Source organism: Onychostoma macrolepis, chromosome 21 (genome assembly GCF_012432095.1).
Source record: "Onychostoma macrolepis isolate SWU-2019 chromosome 21, ASM1243209v1, whole genome shotgun sequence".
Taxonomy (NCBI): Eukaryota; Metazoa; Chordata; class Actinopteri; order Cypriniformes; family Cyprinidae; genus Onychostoma; species Onychostoma macrolepis.
Window position 1 is genome coordinate 31,331,741 of NC_081175.1, and position 20,748 is coordinate 31,352,488.

Genomic DNA, 20,748 nt, shown 5'->3' on the forward strand with positions numbered 1-20,748 from the left:
AATGGAAGGTTGTGAAAAATGTCCACTGTCCCCCTCTCTTGATTGCCACTGGTCTCATGTCTCTGTCTTCCTGCTGACAAAAGTTATTACAAAAAGAAGGTAAAATTTTGGACATGCAATTCCGTAATCAGCCACTAGGGGTAAAATGGAAGGTTATGAAAAATGTCCACTGTCCCCCTCTATTGATTGATACTGGTCTCATGTCACTATCTTTCTGCTGACTAAAGTTATTAAAAAAAGAATGTTAATTTTTGGACATGCAATTCCCTTTTCTACCAGTAGGGGTAACACGGAAGGTTGTGAAAAATGTCCACTGTCCCCCTCTGTTGATTGACACTTTTCTCATGTCTCTATCTTCCTGCTGATGAAAGTTATTGCAAAAAGAACGTTAATTTTGGACATGCAATTCCTTAATCAGCCACTAGGGGTAAAATGGAAGGTTGTGAAAAATGTCCACTGTCCCCCTCTATTGATTGATACAGGTCTCATGTCTCTATCTTCCTGCTGACGAAAGTTATTGCAAAAGAATGTTAATTTTGGACATGCTATTCCTTTTCTACCAGTAGGGGTAAAATGGAAGGTTGTGAAAAATGTCCACTGTCCCCTCTATTGATTGATACAGGTCTCATGTCTCTGTCTTCCTGCTGACGAAAGTTATTGCAAAAGAATGTTAATTTTGGACATGCTATTCCTTTTCTACCAGTAGGGGTAAAATGGAAGGTTGTGAAAAATGTCCACTGTCGCCTCTATTGATTGACACAGGTCTCATGTCTCTATCTTCCTGCTGACGAAAGTTATTGCAAAAGAATGTTAATTTTGGACATGCTATTCCTATTCTACCAGTAGGGGTAAAATGGAAGGTTGTGAAAAATGTCCACTGTCCCCTCTATTGATTGACACTGGTCTCATGTCTCTATCTTCCTGCTGACGAAAGTTATTACAAAAGAATGTTAATTTTGGACATGCAATTCCCTTTTCTACCACTAGGGTAAAACGGAAGGTTGTGAAAAATGTCCACTGTCCCCTCTATTGATTGACACTGTTCTCATGTCTCTATCTTCCTGCTGACTAAAGTTATTACAAAAGAATGTTAATTTTGGACATGCAATTCCGTAATCAGCCACTAGGGGTAAAATGGAAGGTTGTGAAAAATGTCCACTGTCCCCCTCTATTGATTGACACAGGTCTCATGTCTCTATATTTCTGCTGACGAAAGTTATTACAAAAATAATGTTAATTTTGGACATGCAATTCCCTAATCAGCCACTAGGGGTAAAATGGAAGGTTGTGAAAAATGTCTACTGTCCCCCTCTATTGATTGACACAGGTCTCATGTCTCTATCTTCCTGCTGACAAAAGTTATTACAAAAGAATGTTAATTTTGGACATGCAATTCCGTAATCAGCCACTAGGGTAAAATGGAAGGTTGTGAAAAATGTCCACTGTCCCCTCTATTGATTGACACAGGTCTCATGTCTCTATATTTCTGCTGACGAAAGTTATTACAAAAGAATGTTAATTTTGGACATGCAATTCCCTAATTAGCCACTAGGGGTAAAATGGAAGGTTGTGAAAAATGTCTACTGTCCCCCTCTATTGATTGACACAGGTCTCATGTCTCTATCTTCCTGCTGACAAAAGTTATTACAAAAGAATGTTAATTTTGGACATGCAATTCCTAATCAGCCACTAGGGGTAAAATGGAAGGTTGTGAAAAATGTCTACTGTCCCCTCTATTGATTGACACAGGTCTCATGTCTCTATCTTCCTGCTGACGAAAGTTATTGCAAAAAGAATGTTAATTTTGGACATGCAATTCCCTAATTAGCCACTAGGGTAAAATGGAAGGTTGTGAAAATGTCCACTGTCCCCTCTATTGATAGACACTGTTCTCATGTCTCTATCTTCTGCTGACGAAAGTTATTACAAAAGAATGTTAATTTTGGACATGCAATTCCTAATCAGCCACTAGGGTAAAATGGAAGGTTGTGAAAAATGTCTACTGTCCCCTCTATTGATTGACACAGGTCTCATGTCTCTATCTTCCTGCTGACGAAAGTTATTGCAAAAGAATGTTAATTTTGGACATGCAATTCTAATTAGCCACTAGGGTAAAATGGAAGGTTGTGAAAAATGTCTACTGTCCCCTCTATTGATTGACACAGGTCTCATGTCTCTATATTTCTGCTGACGAAAGTTATTACAAAAGAATGTTAATTTTGGACATGCAATTCCTAATCAGCCACTAGGGTAAAATGGAAGGTTGTGAAAATGTCCACTGTCCCCTCTATTGATTGACACAGGTCTCATGTCTCTATCTTCCTGCTGACGAAAGTTATTGCAAAAGAATGTTAATTTTGGACATGCAATTCCTAATTAGCCACTAGGGTAAAATGGAAGGTTGTGAAAATGTCCACTGTCCCCTCTATTGATAGACACTGTTCTCATGTCTCTATCTTCCTGCTGACAAAGTTATTGCAAAAGAATGTTAATTTTGGACATGCAATTCCGTAATCAGCCACTAGGGTAAAATGGAAGGTTGTGAAAATGTCCACTGTCCCCTCTATTGATTGACACTTCTCATGTCTCTATCTTCCTGCTGACGAAAGTTATTGCAAAAGAATGTTAATTTTGGACATGCAATTCCTAATTAGCCACTAGGGTAAAATGGAAGGTTGTGAAAATGTCCACTGTCCCCTCTATTGATTGACACTATTCTCATGTCTCTGTCTCCCTGATGTAAAAAGTAATTACAAAAAGAATGTTAATTTTGGACATGCAATTCCCTTTTCTACCAGTAGGGGTAAAATGGAAGGTTGTGAAAAATGTCCACTGTCGCCCTCTATTGATTGACACAGGTCTCATGTCGCTATCTTCCTGCTGACGAAAGTTATTGCAAAAAGAATGTTAATTTTGGACATGCTATTCCCTTTTCTACCAGTAGGGGTAAAATGGAAGGTTGTGAAAAATGTCCACTGTCGCCCTCTATTGAATGACACAGGTCTCATGTCTCTATCTTCCTGCTGACGAAAGTTATTACAAAAAGAATGGTAATTTTGGACATGCAATTCCCTTTTCTACCACTAGGGGTAAAACGGAAGGTTGTGAAAAATGTCCACTGTCCCCCTCTGTTGATTGACACTGTTCTCATGTCACTATCTTCCTGCTGACTAAAGTTATTACAAAAAGAAAGTTAATTTTGGACATGCAATTCCGTAATCAGCCACTAGGGGTAAAATGGAAGGTTATGAAAAATGTCCACTGTCCCCCTCTATTGATAGACACTGTTCTCATGTCTCTATATTTCTGCTGACGAAAGTTATTACAAAAAGAATGTTAATTTTGGACATGCAATTCCCTAATTAGCCACTAGGGGTAAAATGGAAGGTTGTGAAAAATGTCTACTGTCCCCCTCTATTGATTGACACAGGTCTCATGTCTCTATATTTCTGCTGACGAAAGTTATTACAAAAAGAATGTTAATTTTGGACATGCAATTCCTAATCAGCCACTAGGGGTAAAATGGAAGGTTGTGAAAAATGTCTACTGTCCCCCTCTATTGATTGACACAGGTCTCATGTCTCTATCTTCCTGCTGACGAAAGTTATTGCAAAAAGAATGTTAATTTTGGACATGCAATTCCCTAATTAGCCACTAGGGGTAAAATGGAAGGTTATGAAAAATGTCCACTGTCCCCCTCTATTGATAGACACTGTTCTCATGTCAATATTTTCCTGCTGACGAAAGTTATTGCAAAAAGGATGTTAATTTTGGACATGCAATTCCGTAATCAGCCACTAGGGGTAAAATGGAAGGTTGTGAAAAATGTCTACTGTCCCCCTCTATTGATTGACACAGGTCTCATGTCTCTATCTTCCTGCTGACGAAAGTTATTACAAAAAGAATGGTAATTTTGGACATGCTATTCCCTTTTCTACCAGTAGGGGTAAAATGGAAGGTTGTGAAAAATGTCCACTGTCCCCCTCTATTGATTGACACTGGTCTCATGTCTCTGTCTCCCTGATGTAAAAAGTTATTAAAAAAAGAATGTTAATTTTGGACATGCAATTCCTTAATCAGCCACTAGGGGTAAAACGGAAGGTTGTGAAAAATGTCCACTGTCCCCCTCTATTGAATGGAACTGGTCTCATGTCTATAGGCCCTTTAACTACGAAGCTATTACAAAAACAACGCCCACTGAGCTATAGCAAAAAACGAAGAAAACTTGCACTTTCCCCACGGTCCCTTTTATTGAAAGCTCCGCTGATAGCGAGCTCTCCCGGCTTAATGCACATTGCGCGGCTTGTGCGGGACAGTGCTTATTATACAGAGCGAACATACTGTAAAAGAAGGCTGTGAAACATGATCAGCTTTGCCCTTTTGGCGGTCACACCGTTTAGACTTTTTTAGGGCAAATCGTTTTGAAGTTATTGGCGTTTATCGCTGAATGTGTCACGAATATCGAAAACAAAACCAACTTAACCCCGCTGATCTGAAGCGAGGTAAAGCAAACACACATTCCCTGTATTACAACACGCTTAAACTTTTTGTTAATCGTTATTTATTATCCGCTTTGTCAGTTTCATCTAGAATATCCATGTGATGCTGATCAAGTTTACTAAATCCGTCGAAGCCCCGGTGAACAAAGGGGCTGAGGACCGTTTATAATGGCTGTTTTGTTAAATTTAGTTAACATGTTACACTGTTATTTGCTCCTCACTGTCTTATTTAATATTCATACTAACAAATTGTTGTCGTGCTTTTGAAATCAATCCTTTCAGAGCAAAGGCAGCGAGGGGTGGTGTGATGTCACTGGCAACAGGAAGGCTGCAAAACTAATATGAGCCTAAAATGAAGTAAGTAGAATTCACATTAAACAAATCTATGGGCTTTAGTGTTGTACAAGATGTAATTTGTCACGTTATAAACAGTTATTTAAATACATCGTTTTTCAGTTTTTATTTTTTGATGAATTGCTATTAATGCAGATGTAATGATGACCAGCAGCACAAATGTTAAGTCTTCAGAAGCAAACTATACTTTTTTGTGAATATTAGATTGAAATTTAAACCTAAACATTGATCAAATCATGAATACACAGCACAGATGAAAAATCACAAACCTCAACTAACAAGAATGACATTATGACATCTAAAAACCAGTCATGTTTGATATAATGTTATATAATTATATACTTCACTAATATAGATGGAAAAATTATCTTTTATATTTCTACTTTCACTGATCCTAAAGTTGCCAAGTTGTCAGGTAATTGCCATTGCTAAGTTTGTAGTGGTTGAAAGTTGTCTTATTATGATTCATAAAAATAAGCTGTCCATAAATGTTGCTTAATTGTGAGTTAAATTTCTGTAACTTTGTGTTTTGTCTTCAGGAACAATAATGACATCAGTCATTCAACCTAGGATCCTGGCAGATCTACTACTATCTGAAAAGAAGACTTTTTTTTTTTTTTAGGACACAGGATAACTTTATATTTACTTGGCAACATTTTAACCTTTTAGCTGAGATCTGCAGAAATGACTGAATAGTTGAACATTTGAGTTGTCTTAAATGGATAGTCCACAAAAAAAAAATGTAAATTCTGTCATGGTTTACTCACCCTCATATTGTTCCAAACCAATTTTGAATTAATTTTATTCATCTTCAAACAAAAGTATATATTTTTGATATTCTTTCGTTTTTGTCTATCCATTGGAAGTCTAGGCAGTCTTTATTTTCAAGCTTCAATAAGTTTTTAGTTTAGGCTTTGACTCATAATAAAAAACCCTTAGCTCAAGCTTCTCAGTTAATGTTTGTCTTCTTTAGAAGACTTGAATGAATCCACTTCATGCATATTGATAAACTTGTCTTTAAGCTTAATATTGATTGCCTAGACTTTCAATGGATTGACAAAATGGTGAGAGAGTTTTAAAAAATCTTAATTTTTGTTCCATAGATGAATAAGATTCGTATGTGTTTGGCATGACATGATAGTGGGTAAATGGTGGTAATTTTCATTTTGAGGTGAACCTGTCCCTTTAAAGGGTTAGTTCCCCCCAAAAATTAGAATTCTGTCTATAATTACTCAGCCTCATGTCGTTCCAAACCTGTAAGACCTTCGTTCATCTTCAACACAAATTAAGATATTTTTAAAGAAAACCGAGAGCTCTCTGACCCTCCATAGACAGCAACACAACTGAAATGTTCCCAGACCCAGAAACACAGTAAGGACATTGGTAAAATAATCCATCACTGGTTCGACCTCAATTTTACGAAGCTATGAGAGTACTTTTTGTGCGCAAAGAAAACAAAAATAACGACTTTATTCAACAATTCTTCTTCTCCAAATCACACCTTCCAACATTATCAAGAGTACCTCTGCATGTAATCAGCTGTTGCTGACGTAGAACATGCATGCGCTGAGGCTTGTATACGTGCAGAGAAACGCACACGCATGCATTGTGATACTCTATAAGGGCGCACTAGGGTGACGCAAAGAAGAACTGTTGAATAAAGTCATTATTTTTGTTTTCTTTGCGCACAAAACGTATTCTCATAGCTTCACAAAAATTGCGGTTGAACTACTGTCACATGGACTGTTTTAACAATGTCCTTACTGCATTTCTGCACCTGGGAACATTTCAGTTGCATTGCTGTCTATGGAGGGTCAGAGAGCTCTCAAATTTCATCAAACATATCTTAATTTGTGTTCTGAAGATGAACGAAGGTCTTGCCGGTTTGGAACGACGTAGGGGTGAGTAATTAATGACAGAATTTTTATGTTTGGGTGAACTAACATTATAAGCACCATTTTTCTTTCTATTTTGTAATAAAGAACCTTAGGTTGTCACATTAAATAATGTAAATTAACAAATTCAATTCAAGCTCTAAAACATTCAGCTTTTATTCAGCCCTGAAAATCCTGCTGATAAACAACTCTGGAAGTTATGATGTGAAAAAGTACTACAGGGTTTTAAATGGGCACATACTTTATTGAATAAACACTTCCCCGATCTCTCACACCTTTATTGTCATTTATGAAAATTTAAATATGATGTCCGCTTTGTTTAAATATGATGATATTTGGTGACATACACTTAACATATATATATATATTTTTTTTTACTGCATTTAGAAAAAGGGAGCCTGATCAGGTACAGAAGGCAGCTGTCTCCATCTTTGCTGTTAAGGAGGAAGAGGGAACATTGTCTTTAAACCCACTGGATGTTTTGATTGTTTTTGAAGATGATGACTGCCAAGTCTTGGGTCAGTGTACTGGTGCTTTTTTTTTGTGGAACTAAAGTATTCCCGTAGTTACAGTATACAAACTACTTAAAGTTTGTATATAAGTGCTGTTAATCTTGAGGAAAGTGTTTTTAATTTTTTTACAGAAAAGTTATCCACTGTGTTTCATATTATTTAGCAGTTATTTATTATTATTAATTATATTTAACATTTAAAATGGATTTTGTTAAACATTTCCTTGTTTGTGTGGTCGTTATTTATTTGGTGAAAAGTCTGATAAGATAGCTTAAAGGGGTCATATAATGCCATTTTTGTACAAGCTAATATGATTCTTTAGGGTCTAAATTGAAAGTTTGTAATATACTTTAATTAAAAATTCTCATTAGTATTGTAAGAAAACACTCATTTTACCTGCTCAAAAACAGCTCTCTGTTCAGCACACCGTTTTAGTGCGTGTGTTTTTAAATGCTAGTGAGCTTTGCTCGCCCCGCCCCTCTGTTCTGTGGGGCGTTTTTGACACAACACAGGTGGAGTGTTGCCTTGACAACAGTTGAGGGTAAGATGTGCTTGCCTATACAAAAGTAAATATGTGATCAGATAACATAACTTATTCTGGCATAATATTGAAAAACATCAATTAGAGTATTTATAGTCTTGGATCATATGCATTTGCAGGATGTAAACACTATTTTGCAGGTATTGTGTTACCATTAATTTTCATGCAGTTATAACTGTTTTTTATTTATTTAAATTTTTTACATTACTTCTTCACAGACACCGTTATAAACCATCTACAAAAGTAAGCTTAGTGTAGTGTTATAATGTTAACTTCAATATCTGCGTACACAGTTTGTAATAACACAATAACCATAACGTTTTGTTCATTATAAACGTGGGATTATTAATTATATTGAGAACGTCTTAAATAGAAAACATGCATGTACCCTGAATGTAAACATTAGCCACATACATCGTGAAGCGTGCTAGCGATTTGCAAAGATTAATATAAAGGTTAGTTAAACGTTACACTCGCTTCTTCTGGAGGTTCAGCAGGAACACGAATAGTTGGTACCGATCCTTTTTTCAGGAGCAGCTTCTTAGCAAAACCAGCTTTATACTGACCTTCATTTATAAAGCAGTCTGGTGAAAAATGGATTTTTGTTAAAATTTGTTAAACAAATAAGGATTTATGACGACAGAGCATTACATTAACATCTCCCTCAGACATGCACATTCTGAACTAATACATTATAGTGTTTTTACACAATTATATTTAATGACTTGTGTGCAGTCTACTTTAAGTCTGTCTGGTTAAAGGTGAATATTGAGCTATTGTGTGAAGCGTTTGGGACAGTCACTGTATTCGGGGTAAAACTGACTGAATGATGTATATTGTGTAAGCTGCTGAAGAACAGAAGGAGAGCAGGGTTTCTCTGTCGTTCGTTCACACGCATCTGTCGGATTGGCCTTCAGCGGAGGTTTCTGTCACTGATTATAGGTTTGTTGTTTTCATCCTGCTTCACTCTTTTCTGCAAAGTGTTCTCCTTCTTGTTGTTTGTAGAAATGACCGTCCTAATGTTAAAGGACTGACAGTAATATTCAGACTACTGCTCATCTTTGGTGAATTTCTCTAAAGCTGCACAAACACTATAACTACTAGAAAGACAGTCACATCAGTCCTCTGCTCTTTGAGATGTTTTTACAACATTTCACATCCTTACATTTCAGCTGCAGGTAGATTGAAGCCGCAGGCCACTGCTGCATTAATAATGCTTACTATTTCAGCAAACTACACTAAGTATTAACTGAGTATTAATGACATTGATATTGATTACAGCACATAAGTCTAACTATATGTGACGGTTTTGTAAATATATTTATATTAGTATTATTCATTGTTATTAAAGTTCCTTTACCTTCATACAGAGCTTTATTCAGTCCAGACGAACCTGAAAACAGTGTTGCCAACTTAGCAATTTTGTTGCTAAATTTAGCAACTTTTCAGACTACCCTAGCAACTTTTTCTTCCAAAAGCACCTAGCAACAAATTTAGCTATTTTTAATATTTATTTGGCAACTTTTAGCAACTTTTGATAAGTGACTCAAACAGTAAAAGGCATGCATTTTCCGTCTAAATTACATAAAGAGGAAATTAAAGATGCTTAGCAGTACACACATCTTTTAACATTAAGTTAGCTGCTGTTTGCAATTGTTAAATTTAATAATCATAATAATAGTTGAATAATTGAATCATTGTTCATTTATGATACACCTCGTTAGTAGCTTGTACCTACGATTGTTGATCAGTTAGTACACTGTAAGAAAACTGGAAAATATATAATATAGTAATTTTCCAGGATATTATCCGTTATCCATTATCCGTTGTAACCCTGCACTCGAAAACACAAAATACAATACGTAATTTAAAATGCAGGTAAAAACCTGTGAAAAATCAATAAGGAAAATTCTATATAATAACATAGATTGTGCCCTATTTTACAGACTTTACTTAGAGTGGAGCACACTAAATAACTACTAATACACTGTTAAAAACTATAATTGTTCAGAATGTGTAGTTTTAGTTTACTAACTAATAAGAATATAAACATTTTGTAAATTTAATCATCATAATTGTAAGTTTATTAATTCATTGAATTATTGAACAATAATTCAATTTTGTATTTAAAAATAATAATATTTTAATATTATATTAGCATTTATATTATTTTACGAACAAATCTAAATTAACATATATAAAATATATTTTTTGACTGAGATTTGATGTAGTGACAATTTTGCGCCGTGATTACGTAATGACGTCATCGCGCAATGACATCACAAAGTCATTTAGCAACTTTTAGCAATAAATCGACCTTCCTTTAGCAACTTTCCCTGAAAATTAGTTGGCAACACTGCCTGAAAATAATGATTCAGTGCTGCAGACAGAGACTGAAGAGACAACAGTGTCATTGTTCAGTTCAGTTCAGTTCATCTCTGCTGGAATGAGTTGAATTCATCATTAAAACAGCTCTGTTTCAGCAGATCTCGTCCAACAGCGTCAAACCGCCTCCAGGTGTGTCGCGCACGCGTCACGTGATCTCGGGAACGCGCTCCGCAGGTAGAACAGGTAACACATCTTTCTGCTTCAGGAAACACTTCAGATCAAAAACAACAGCGATGAGAAGACATTAAACATCACACTTCATGGTCAGTTCAGTTATTTTATTCTGATATCGTGTCATATTATCGCTTGTGTGTCATTATATTGCTGTAACTCTCCGAGAAAGAAAGCAGATTCATCAGTTGTTCTCCTCGATATCTGTCTTATTTTCCACAAAAAACTTCAACCCAGTGAGGAAAACAGTATTACTGATCAGTTCTGAGCCCAGACAGACTGATCAATAAGTGTTTAACTGGACTGCTGCTGAATTTCATCATTAAATGAGCATTAATGATCACCGCGGTCAAGTGAGCCGCCACCTGGATTCAGCTGCACGTCTATTTGTGGTATTACGGTACGGAGACACGGAGCGGCCAAACAGCTGACTAAGACCTATGTTTCAGCGGTTATTAATTAAATGTGCCCCAAAACACAAACAATAAAATATACAGTTATATTATGTTCAAATATATTATACTGTGGAGTTTTCCATAAAAATAAAGTCTGTTAAAATACATTATAGCACTGATTATTTCCTACTATTTTCTACATGCATTATTCAAATTAGTTAATACAAAAATGTCAATAAATTATTTTTCTAAAATAATAACTTTTAAAATTCTTTTATAAAAACTTTGAAAAATACTTACTGTTCAAAAACTTTTAACTGGTAATGTATCATATTATAACGTGACATTGATCCCTTTTTCTGGCCTGTCAGCAATATGCTGCCGCAAATTAGAAAAACCTTTCTGCAAGATGAGCCTACCTTCTGAGATGACATCATGCCAGCGTGTATGAAGAGGGCAGGGTACATGGCAGGGTCTGGAAGCACAGAAAAGGGCACAGTATGAAAACATTGCAGTACGGTGTTCGTTTCTAATCAAAGAAAAGACCAAATGGGTGCAAAAAGAAAAGACAACTGTAAAAAGTTAATTAATTAATAACTTATATTATTAGAAAAACAACCGAAAAGAAAAAAAAATCTGATCCACAAAGGTCTTGTTAAATCTGAGCATGGTCAGTTAAAAACTTAACATATTTACAAATCTTTTATATCATTACGATATAATATAAATTATTTTTTAAAATAATTTTATCTATAAGCAATTTACATTTTTAGACACCTTAACGGTAACCCTCTCCCAAACCCAAAAAAACGCATTTAATAACGAATATAAAACATATGAAACATAATAGACAGAAATATGTAAGGAAATGACCATTTTAGTAACAACATAGCATTACAAAAAAAATATTTTTGGGTTGCTAATCCCATTCCTACCTTTAACTACAGCCATTTCTTACAGCAACGTAATGCTATAAATAAAAGCATGATGGACAGACAAGTGCAATCCCAATAATTTACTGCAAAATGTCAAAAACATTACCAAAAGTAGTCCAAATGATGATGCGTTGCAGCCGCAGGTGAAATACAATAGTTTTGTGTGAGGTGCCAAAGCATTAAAGTCTGTTACAATCTGCACAAAGTATAATATTTCAGCTTTTTTGTAATGAAAACCAAAAGGGTCCCAAGGCTTTTCTCTCTCTCTTGAATTTATTTTAAGTTTTTGTTACCCCTGACTCAATTTTATTTGTATTTATTTATTTTTATTTTTTTATTTTTTTTAATTATTATTATTATTTTTTTTATTATTATTTTTATTTTTACTTGCTTTTATTTTACTTCCCTTCACTGGCTTTTTGTCTTTTGTATTAGTGTTTATTTTTGCTCTTAATTGTGACACTGTACTTGATGTTATATTTGTTCAATAAAAAAAAATAAAAAAAATTTAGTGTGAGGTACAGAGCAGAATTTAAGTTGATGATCGATGGAAATATTATTCAGATCAGCATCCGGATCCACTCCGTGAAAGCTTGCATCATTCAAACGAACCTCACCAGAAGCACGGCATGACGCAATCTGTGACGAAGCAGGCGAGGACCAATGAGCGTTCGATGTTACTGCTGTAGTCATGTGAAGCGGCAAATTTTGAATTTGAATTTAAAGTCGCTGTGGATTGATGACACAGTTGCCAAATCCGCGTATTATACGGGACTTTGGGCGTCTTTTTTTTGTAAAGTTGCGTGAAAAAATCCCTGGTTGCGGTTTTTTGGGCTTATTTAAAAAAAATATGGTTGCTTGTTAGGAAAATCTGACAACTTTGTTTCTTTATTTATGTTCGCGGTATTCTCCAGTGCATTGATTGACACACTGTCTGCTCGCAGTTAAAATAATATGAATTATCACGGGCTGTAATAAAAAACAAGTTGTCATATCCTAATACTGAGTAAATACATTTGGTTCGAATAGTATGGCAAGATGTATTAAAATGTATTTCTTTTTTTTTCTTTTTTTAAACCACATTATTAGATTACCTTTTGACTTCATGAATACACATAAATGATAGCTTAATGATTTTTTTTTATCTTTTTATAATATTTTTAATAATTTTATATAATATTTTCTTTTTAATATAATATATTATAATTTTATATAATATTTTATAGTTTTGTATTATTTGGCTTTTTAAATTGAATTTATTTGATAGTTATGTATACATTATTTTATTAACAGGAAGAAAAACCTGTTTTTGACCCCAGAATAAAGCACTTTCCTGTTGTACATGGTTGTGCACAGCAAAAAAATGTTGGGAGATTTGTCACCATGGGTGTTAAAATTAACACTTTCCGGGTGAACATACAGGTCCATCTTTGCTAGTGTTAAAACAACACTGACGAAAGTGTTTATTATACCAACACTGTGTTAGTGTTTAATTTTAATCACTAAGGGTGGTAAGAAATTATTACTCGCAAGTATACACATTTAACACTTTATTGTGATTAATCCTACGCACCCAGTGTATTTATTTAATGTTGATTTAATGTAAATATTGTAAATACTTATTTTAAAATGGTAATGCAGATTAAAACATATACCTACACTGCAAATTTTAAAGAGTGAATTTAACTCCCTCAACTGGTGAACACTGGACCAATGTTCAGGTAAAAATATAAAAAAATAAACCCACAAAACAATACACTTTTACAATTATTAATTTTTAATTGAAACATTGTAAATCTTTTTCCCTGAGAAAAATGTTTTCACATTCAGTGTTTTCAATGCATGTAAAGAACATGTTCTTACAACAATTAAAACATCATAATGTCAAAGCAAATCAGTGCAAACATATTCTTATTTGGTCCATATGTACACTTAATGTCACGAGGTTTATAATGCTTACATTTATCAGCTTAAACAACAGCATCCCATTCATTAGCATCCAGGCAGAATGCATGTTAATGCTAACTGAACAAAGTCTCTGCTAATGGTGTTTGGACCTCCTTGTAAAAGAGTAGTTTTCAGCAAGATGAGATGTGTTTCTCTGCAGTTTTCAAGCAAGATACCCATGTAACGTTATGAAAGGTTTTATCCTTCATTTATAAATTTTAGCTTTAGGGAACCAAATCTTAGAAATTGGTTTTGATCTGATTAATTGATATTAATCAAAACTGTATAATTTATACCTTATTAACAACTCGTCCAGCGAGTATTAATAAAGTATACATTCAGCAATGCTTCTTATTACTGATAAGAATACAGAATTAATTGGGAAATTTTGCCTGAGCAACAGGTAACACGATCTATGGCAAATAGTTTAACGATTTGAAAATCAAGGCACCAGACTATTCATTAAAAATGAATCAAGCGTTTATTTACTATTCTAAGGCACAATACAAGTAACCAAAACACATACACACACATACACATATTATGGCAAGATCAAAGCAGTTTGAAGGAAGTTAAATATTCTCTTTTGTTGAGAAATAAGGACGACCTTATGGGGACGTCACAAACGGAAGACTCAGTTATTGTTATCTTTTAACGATTCATTCAATTCAACCAGCTTCAGCGAATAAGAGATTTGTTTGTTTACTTATCGTGCGTTGAATTGAAGGCTGTACTTCTTGAAGGGTTGCTGAAAGGGGACCCAGGACTTTTCCTGCTGACGTGTTGTTGTCGCGTGACGTCACTCGGGATTTCCCCTTCGGATTTGATGACTCTCTGGCAGCGCGCGAATAACGAGTTTTGAAGTTATCTTATGCAGCCGCTTGCAAGTTCTCTTTGGTGGTCAGACGTGGCAAGTGGTTGAAGTCTTTTGATGATCAGCTAGATGTTCACAGCACGATCGAGGGGCAACGCCCAGACTTTCAGCCAAGTCTCTTGCAAGTTCACCAGTTGTTTCACCCCGTTCTTTGTTTTGGTCTGAGCATTGTTCAAAGTTGGGGTGTCTGTTTTATGGGACAGGATTAAGTCCATCCTAGTCACTGTCTGACCCAATCATAATGTCTGTGTAGGGTGGAGCCCCGCCCCACAAGACTAAAACTTTGTGCATACATTATCTGCTCATAAATATGTCACCTAAGCCACAATATCCTAGCAGATTTCTACAAAGTGTTATAATCATACCTCATGAGGATAAAAGTCAACATTCATCTATTTCAATGTACTGGACTCATCATAACGTGAAATTTAATACCAAACATGAGATAGTTATATATATTGAATACCTATAATTTTTCCTACCAAATGGTTTAAGTCACAGATTAAAATATACTGAGTTCTGATAACTACAGTCAGATATATGAAACAAAATACCACATTCATATACAAATATCGTCTCTTGAGTATATTGCTTTTTAATAGCAGAAGTCCTGTCTGGAAGATCCTTTGTTCATACAATGTTGGGTGTTCTTTCCCTTTTGGAAAGAAGAGAAAGGCACATTCCTTTGGAAGGCAGGAAACCAGAGCTGAGGTCGTGAGGTCATGAGGAGTCTCACGTTGCTGTCTCTGGTGATCTTCTTTGCTGAGACGAAGTCGTAAGTCAGTCAGATTTTGTTTATCGGAAAAGTATTTTATGTTTGTTGGAACACAAAAATAGATATTTTGAATAATCAACAAAAGAAACTGTCATACATGGCATCTGTGGAAAGGCATGAGTACAAGTAAACATTTACTGTTCACTTATGGTTGGACTCCTCCTACCAAAATGATTGCACATAAATGGGACAGTACATAAATAAATTACAATACAAGCATACCAAAAACTTACATTTGATGCATTTTTTATTAAACATTTTTAGAAGGAGATCAGACTCTTTATTATTATTGTTTAATAATCAAAAAAATTAAGCATGACAATCAATAATCTTAAAATATGCAATTGTGGCTTACCCATGTAAGCTCTTCTCATCCCACTTAATGTATTGTTGGCTTCATACTCTTCAAGCACATCATCTCCTTTCGATTTTTCTGTTAAGCCAGCATGAACCATCTGTAACAATATTAAAGGAACAGTTAACTTAAAATTGTAATTCCAAACCTATATGATTCACATTTGCTGAACACAAAACACGTTCATGATTTAAAAAAAATAGTTTATGCGACTCGTGCCATATTTCAAGACTTGTGAGGCCACAGAATCACTTTGAATGACGAACAATTTAACTCACTCAGTGTTTTCCTTGAGAAGACCAACTTCCCTGTCCGCTCCGCATCGCCTGTGAAAGAAAATGTCTCTCTGAGAAACGTTTAGAGCGCACAACACATACATATCGCTATTAATCAATATGTGATGTAATAAAACACAAATTTTAAATGAGGTAAAACACTTACTACTTATGTTTCCCCTGTTAAAAGTGGCTTCCGGGTCAATGCACAGCCATTCAAATGCATCTGTGAGAAACGTTTAGGCTTGTTTAGGCGCGCACAGCATAAAAATATCGTCATAAAGTAATGTTATTTTATAAAATACAAAATGTAAATGAGGTTAAACACTTACGTTCGGTGTTTTCCATGATAAAACCAATTTCCTGAGGAAAAGTTTAGGAGTGCACATCACACAAATATCGCTATAAATCAATATGATGTTGTGAAATACATATAAATGAGATAAAACACTTAACTTTCGGCGTTTCCCTTTTAACCCTGGAGAACCCAAGAACCCTTTTCTTATTTGGAAAATTATGAACTATGCATTAAATTACTGCTATAAGTTCACTGAATTTGACCCCGTGGGTTCTCCAGGGTTAAAAAGAAACGTCCTCGTCTGGTCCGCCTCGCGAGTGGAAGAAATGTCTTTAAAAAAAAAGTTTAGGCGCACACACCTCATAAATATCGCTATAAAACTATATGATATTACAAAACACATATTGTGATTAAGATTAAACACTTAATTTCGCTGTTTTCCGTCCTCATTATGCTCCGCATCGCGAGTCTAAGAAAATGGCGTCTGTGAAAAATATTCCAGATGGGTCAAGCGCGCACACGAGCAAATGTCCCGGATGTGACTAACAACACTCAACAGAGTGTTATAAGAGTTTCTCTGTGTATTTACACCGGCCAGAGAGTGCTGTTTACACTAGCTAGTGTTACTCCCCTAAAGTTCAACACCACAATTTTAACACTTTACTCTAAAAGTCCTTAACACTAGGATTTCAACACTGGAGATTTTGCTGTGTGGGGACGAGCAGTTTTGTGGTGCTTGGAATTCTTTATAATTAATTAAAAACAAATACTGCCACATTGATGGCTCAAGAAGGTGTAATTGTTCAAAAAAACACGTTGTTTCACAAAAAAAAAAAAAGTCATATTGGGAACGTTATTGTTAACGTCCCAAATGTCCTCTTTGTAACGTTCTTATGTGACCAAAAAATAACCAAAATAGAACGTCCCCCTTAAGTCACATAAGTAACATTGAGCACCAGCACTTTCATAACCAAAAGAGGACGTTTTAGGAACATCCCTAATGTTCTGTAGAGGTTCGGGACTTTCGTCACCTTTAGGGAACTTTTAGGGAACGTTGCGCAAGGTTGCGAGAACGTCCCCTCCTACGTGGGTATTGCTTATGTATTATTATTATTATTATTATTATTATTATTTTCATCTGTTTACTCCAAACCGCGCCAGCGATACTTTCGGTTTAAGCTTGTGAGAGAAATATAGGTTTATAGGCTAGAGATTTAATGATGGTGATAATAATTAATAAAGTACTATACTTGAAACTGAATATAATGTGTATTGGGGAGAATATTTGCTCGTTATTGTCTAATTTCACCAGAAGATTTAAATAAGTACATTGGTTTACTGGATATACACGTTTTAATATTTAGAGTAAATGCAGTTATTCAAGTTTTAAAATATATATATTATTATGAAATATTAAATATTATTATAATAGCCTACTACGTATTAAATAAACACACACACACACACACACACACACATATATATATATAAATCAACAAAAGGTGCTCCAAATATATATATTTTTGTTGTTTAAATTGTTGTTGAGAAAAGCTGTCAAAAGTAAAAGTATCTTCAGCTGAAATGTAAACTGATCCTGGCCTGCAGAAACACAAACATTATGTGACTGAAATGTCATAAAAGAGTTTAAAGGCAAAATGGGCTTTTAATAAACCTTCTCTGTCAGTGCAGAAGAGAGGTGAAATTAGTCTTGAAATCAGTGCAACATGAGAAGAGAAAACAGAGAGAAAGTGCTGTGATGTTCAGTTTTCTCAGAGAGATAGAGAAACTAAAGCACTCATAATGCACTGGGCTGCTCGTCCTCGAGGCTCCTCTGTTAATCTGACTGTTAGTTAGCGGGATAGGAAAAGTACTATCTTGTAGTTTGAACAAGTTTTGAGTTTTGAATTCAGCTGAAACTTTCTCCTTTCTCTCAGAGGAACAGATGTCATGATTGCAGACACAAAACACACATTGATCGCCTGAAACACTCAGACTGTGCTTGAAGTGCAGAGGTGATTATTTATTATCATCTTTCTCATCACTATTATCTGAATTCTCAATTATCTGTGTGTTTTTAAAGTGTAATGGATATACTGTTAAATAATAAATAACTGAAGAACTAGTGGATTTGTTGTCTTGTGTAATTTGTTTTGTTTTGTGTTTGTATATACAGGCCTCACATCTGTCTGTCATTATGGAGATCAGAGAGAGATCTTCATCTCCAGAACCCATCAGAGAGACTCTGAAGAGAGACAGATCCATGAATCCTCCTGAATCCAGTGATGATCCAGTGACCTCTGACCCCAGGTGAGCTATATACTGCATTCACGCCATACCTTAATTACCGTAATTCCAAGATGACAACACGTAACTTTCAACTCGGTGCTGTTCACGTCCTCGGACTGGGGATTATTATTCTTTAGCGACAGTCAACAAAATGAAGCCGCGTGAAGGAAGAATGCTGTGTTACTGGCAGCTGTCAAACACATAATTACATTTCATTACATTTGTGCTGCTGCTAAATATTGCAGAACACAGAGAGTGTGTCCGGTAAAAATAATTACTCACTGTTTGTTTGTTGTTTGTTATTATTAATGACGGCGATAAATGTGTTATTGCTAACCTAAACACACAACAATATAATAATAACAGTATGAACACTTACATAATGTTTTTATTTGTTACGAAAATAAAAATATAATTTATTTAAGGACTGAAGTCACATAGAAATAATAAAGAAACCATAAAAAAACAACTATGAATTGGAAAACGTCAGTAATGTCAGGGTGTAATGTAAGATGCATGAATGTAAGGAAATGTAGTGTACTGCAGTGTTGAAGGTGCCAAAGCAAAAGCCAATCAAACCAAAAGTCCAAAACCGAATCTGATAGCAAACAAGTGTTTCAAACGGCTGCCAATCAAGGTAATTTGCGGGCTCAGCGGCAGTTCCATGAACAAACGTCAGGGGTCGTCACATATCTTATAGTACATTATAGTATCTATATATGTATCTATTTTCAGGTGCAGCGGTCACATGGTACAAGCCGTAGTTCTCAGAAAACTCCCAGTTCACAAGATGTAATTACGAGTTCTGCGAGGATGTGAACGCGTTTTACAAGTTGGTATCTCATAATTACGGTAATTACGATATGTCGTGAACGCACCTATAATCCAGTGACCTCTGACCCCAGGTGAGATACAGACTGAAGATGTTTGTGGCACTGCAGCACATTATTGTGGGAACAATACAGTGGAAAAAGGGAGGAAAAAAATCCACAAAATAAGGAAAAATGTCTTGTGCCTTTGGAAATCAGAATGAAAAAAACATGATTTTCATTTTTACAGAATACCATCATCGAAGACACACTTTGAAGCTAAACAGACGTTTATGGTTGCAAGCATTAAATCGACTGCACTGATGAATAAAGCATGAATTTAATAAAATCGATCTACATAATATTCATATATGCAGTTCGTAGAGGAAATAGTATATTAGCCCTACAGTTACAGCATGAAATAATATTTAAATAATATTTAAACCTAAAACATTTGCCTAGACTAGACAGCAGTAGTTGTCAGCGTGAGGGATGAGGCGAGGACCCAATTGCAGGAAGGAAGAGCTTTTTATTAATAGTAAAAATAAACAGAAATCAAACTGAAACTACTCCGTGGGGGAAAATAGACCAGCAGCTAGACTGGCTGGATTTGGCTTGGCAGGATAACCACAACACAAGAGGGAATATTCAACAGCGAACTGGCACAGGACTGTAAACAGAAGGAGAATAAATAGGGAGCAAACAAGGCAGGTAACAAGGGAAACACAGGTGGGGCAAATGAACCAATAATCAGGTAATAAGGTGGGCAGGGTTAGACAAGAACACATGGAAACAAAACAAAAGCCATGTGCTCACACAAAACAAATACACAAGCACATGGCCAGCAAAACAGATCACGAGCCATGTGCTTGAACAAAACAAGACATGAACACGCAGCTAGAACACTCATAAGCTACGTGTTCACACAAAACATGACGACGTGAAAGTACGCAGCCAATGAAAAACACAAGCTGTGTTCTACACAGCACAAGACAGACAAAAACACATGCGGCCAAACATGAACCTCGTGCTACACAGAACACAACACAACACCACACGCAGACAGAGGAGCGCACGGCCGAGCGAAGTCAAGACCTCACACTCATAGAGCAAGAGCAACATGGAGCGCAAGTTTACGAACCCCGACACCAAACCAAAACTCTACAAGACATGAGTGCTGGGATCTGAACACCACGCTTCAACATGAACCAAGAAAACACAGCACACAGACGACAGCGTGCACGACTCGAAGCAACACACTCACAAGAGAACAAGACATGACAGGAGTGTCAGAGCTCTGTCACAAAACCATGAATAAACTAGACCGAAGTGACCGAACCCTGACAGTAGTAGCAGTGTTTTCTCATGAGGAACAATTACTAGCACACTAACACACACACATGTACAGTTCACTGTTAGTATACAGCTGTTTGGCTGGT

At 35.7% G+C, this 20,748-nt stretch overlaps 1 protein-coding gene across 4 annotated transcripts in view; it reads left to right on the forward strand.

The window, feature by feature from the left end:
• The first annotated feature begins 10,121 nt into the window (after positions 1-10,121).
• The window catches only part of LOC131529236 (NACHT, LRR and PYD domains-containing protein 3-like), a 112,514-nt gene continuing 101,887 nt past the window's right edge, over positions 10,122-20,748 (forward strand). For all 4 annotated transcript variants that reach the window (XR_009268029.1, XM_058758856.1, XM_058758857.1 and 1 more), the window contains exons 1-3: positions 10,122-10,452; positions 18,149-18,226; positions 18,388-18,521. Coding sequence is in view for 3 of the 4 variants with exons in the window: in XM_058758856.1 (XP_058614839.1) it covers positions 18,409-18,521 (113 nt within the window). In the remaining variant the exon portion in view is untranslated. The remainder of the gene's footprint in view (positions 10,453-18,148; positions 18,227-18,387; positions 18,522-20,748) is intronic.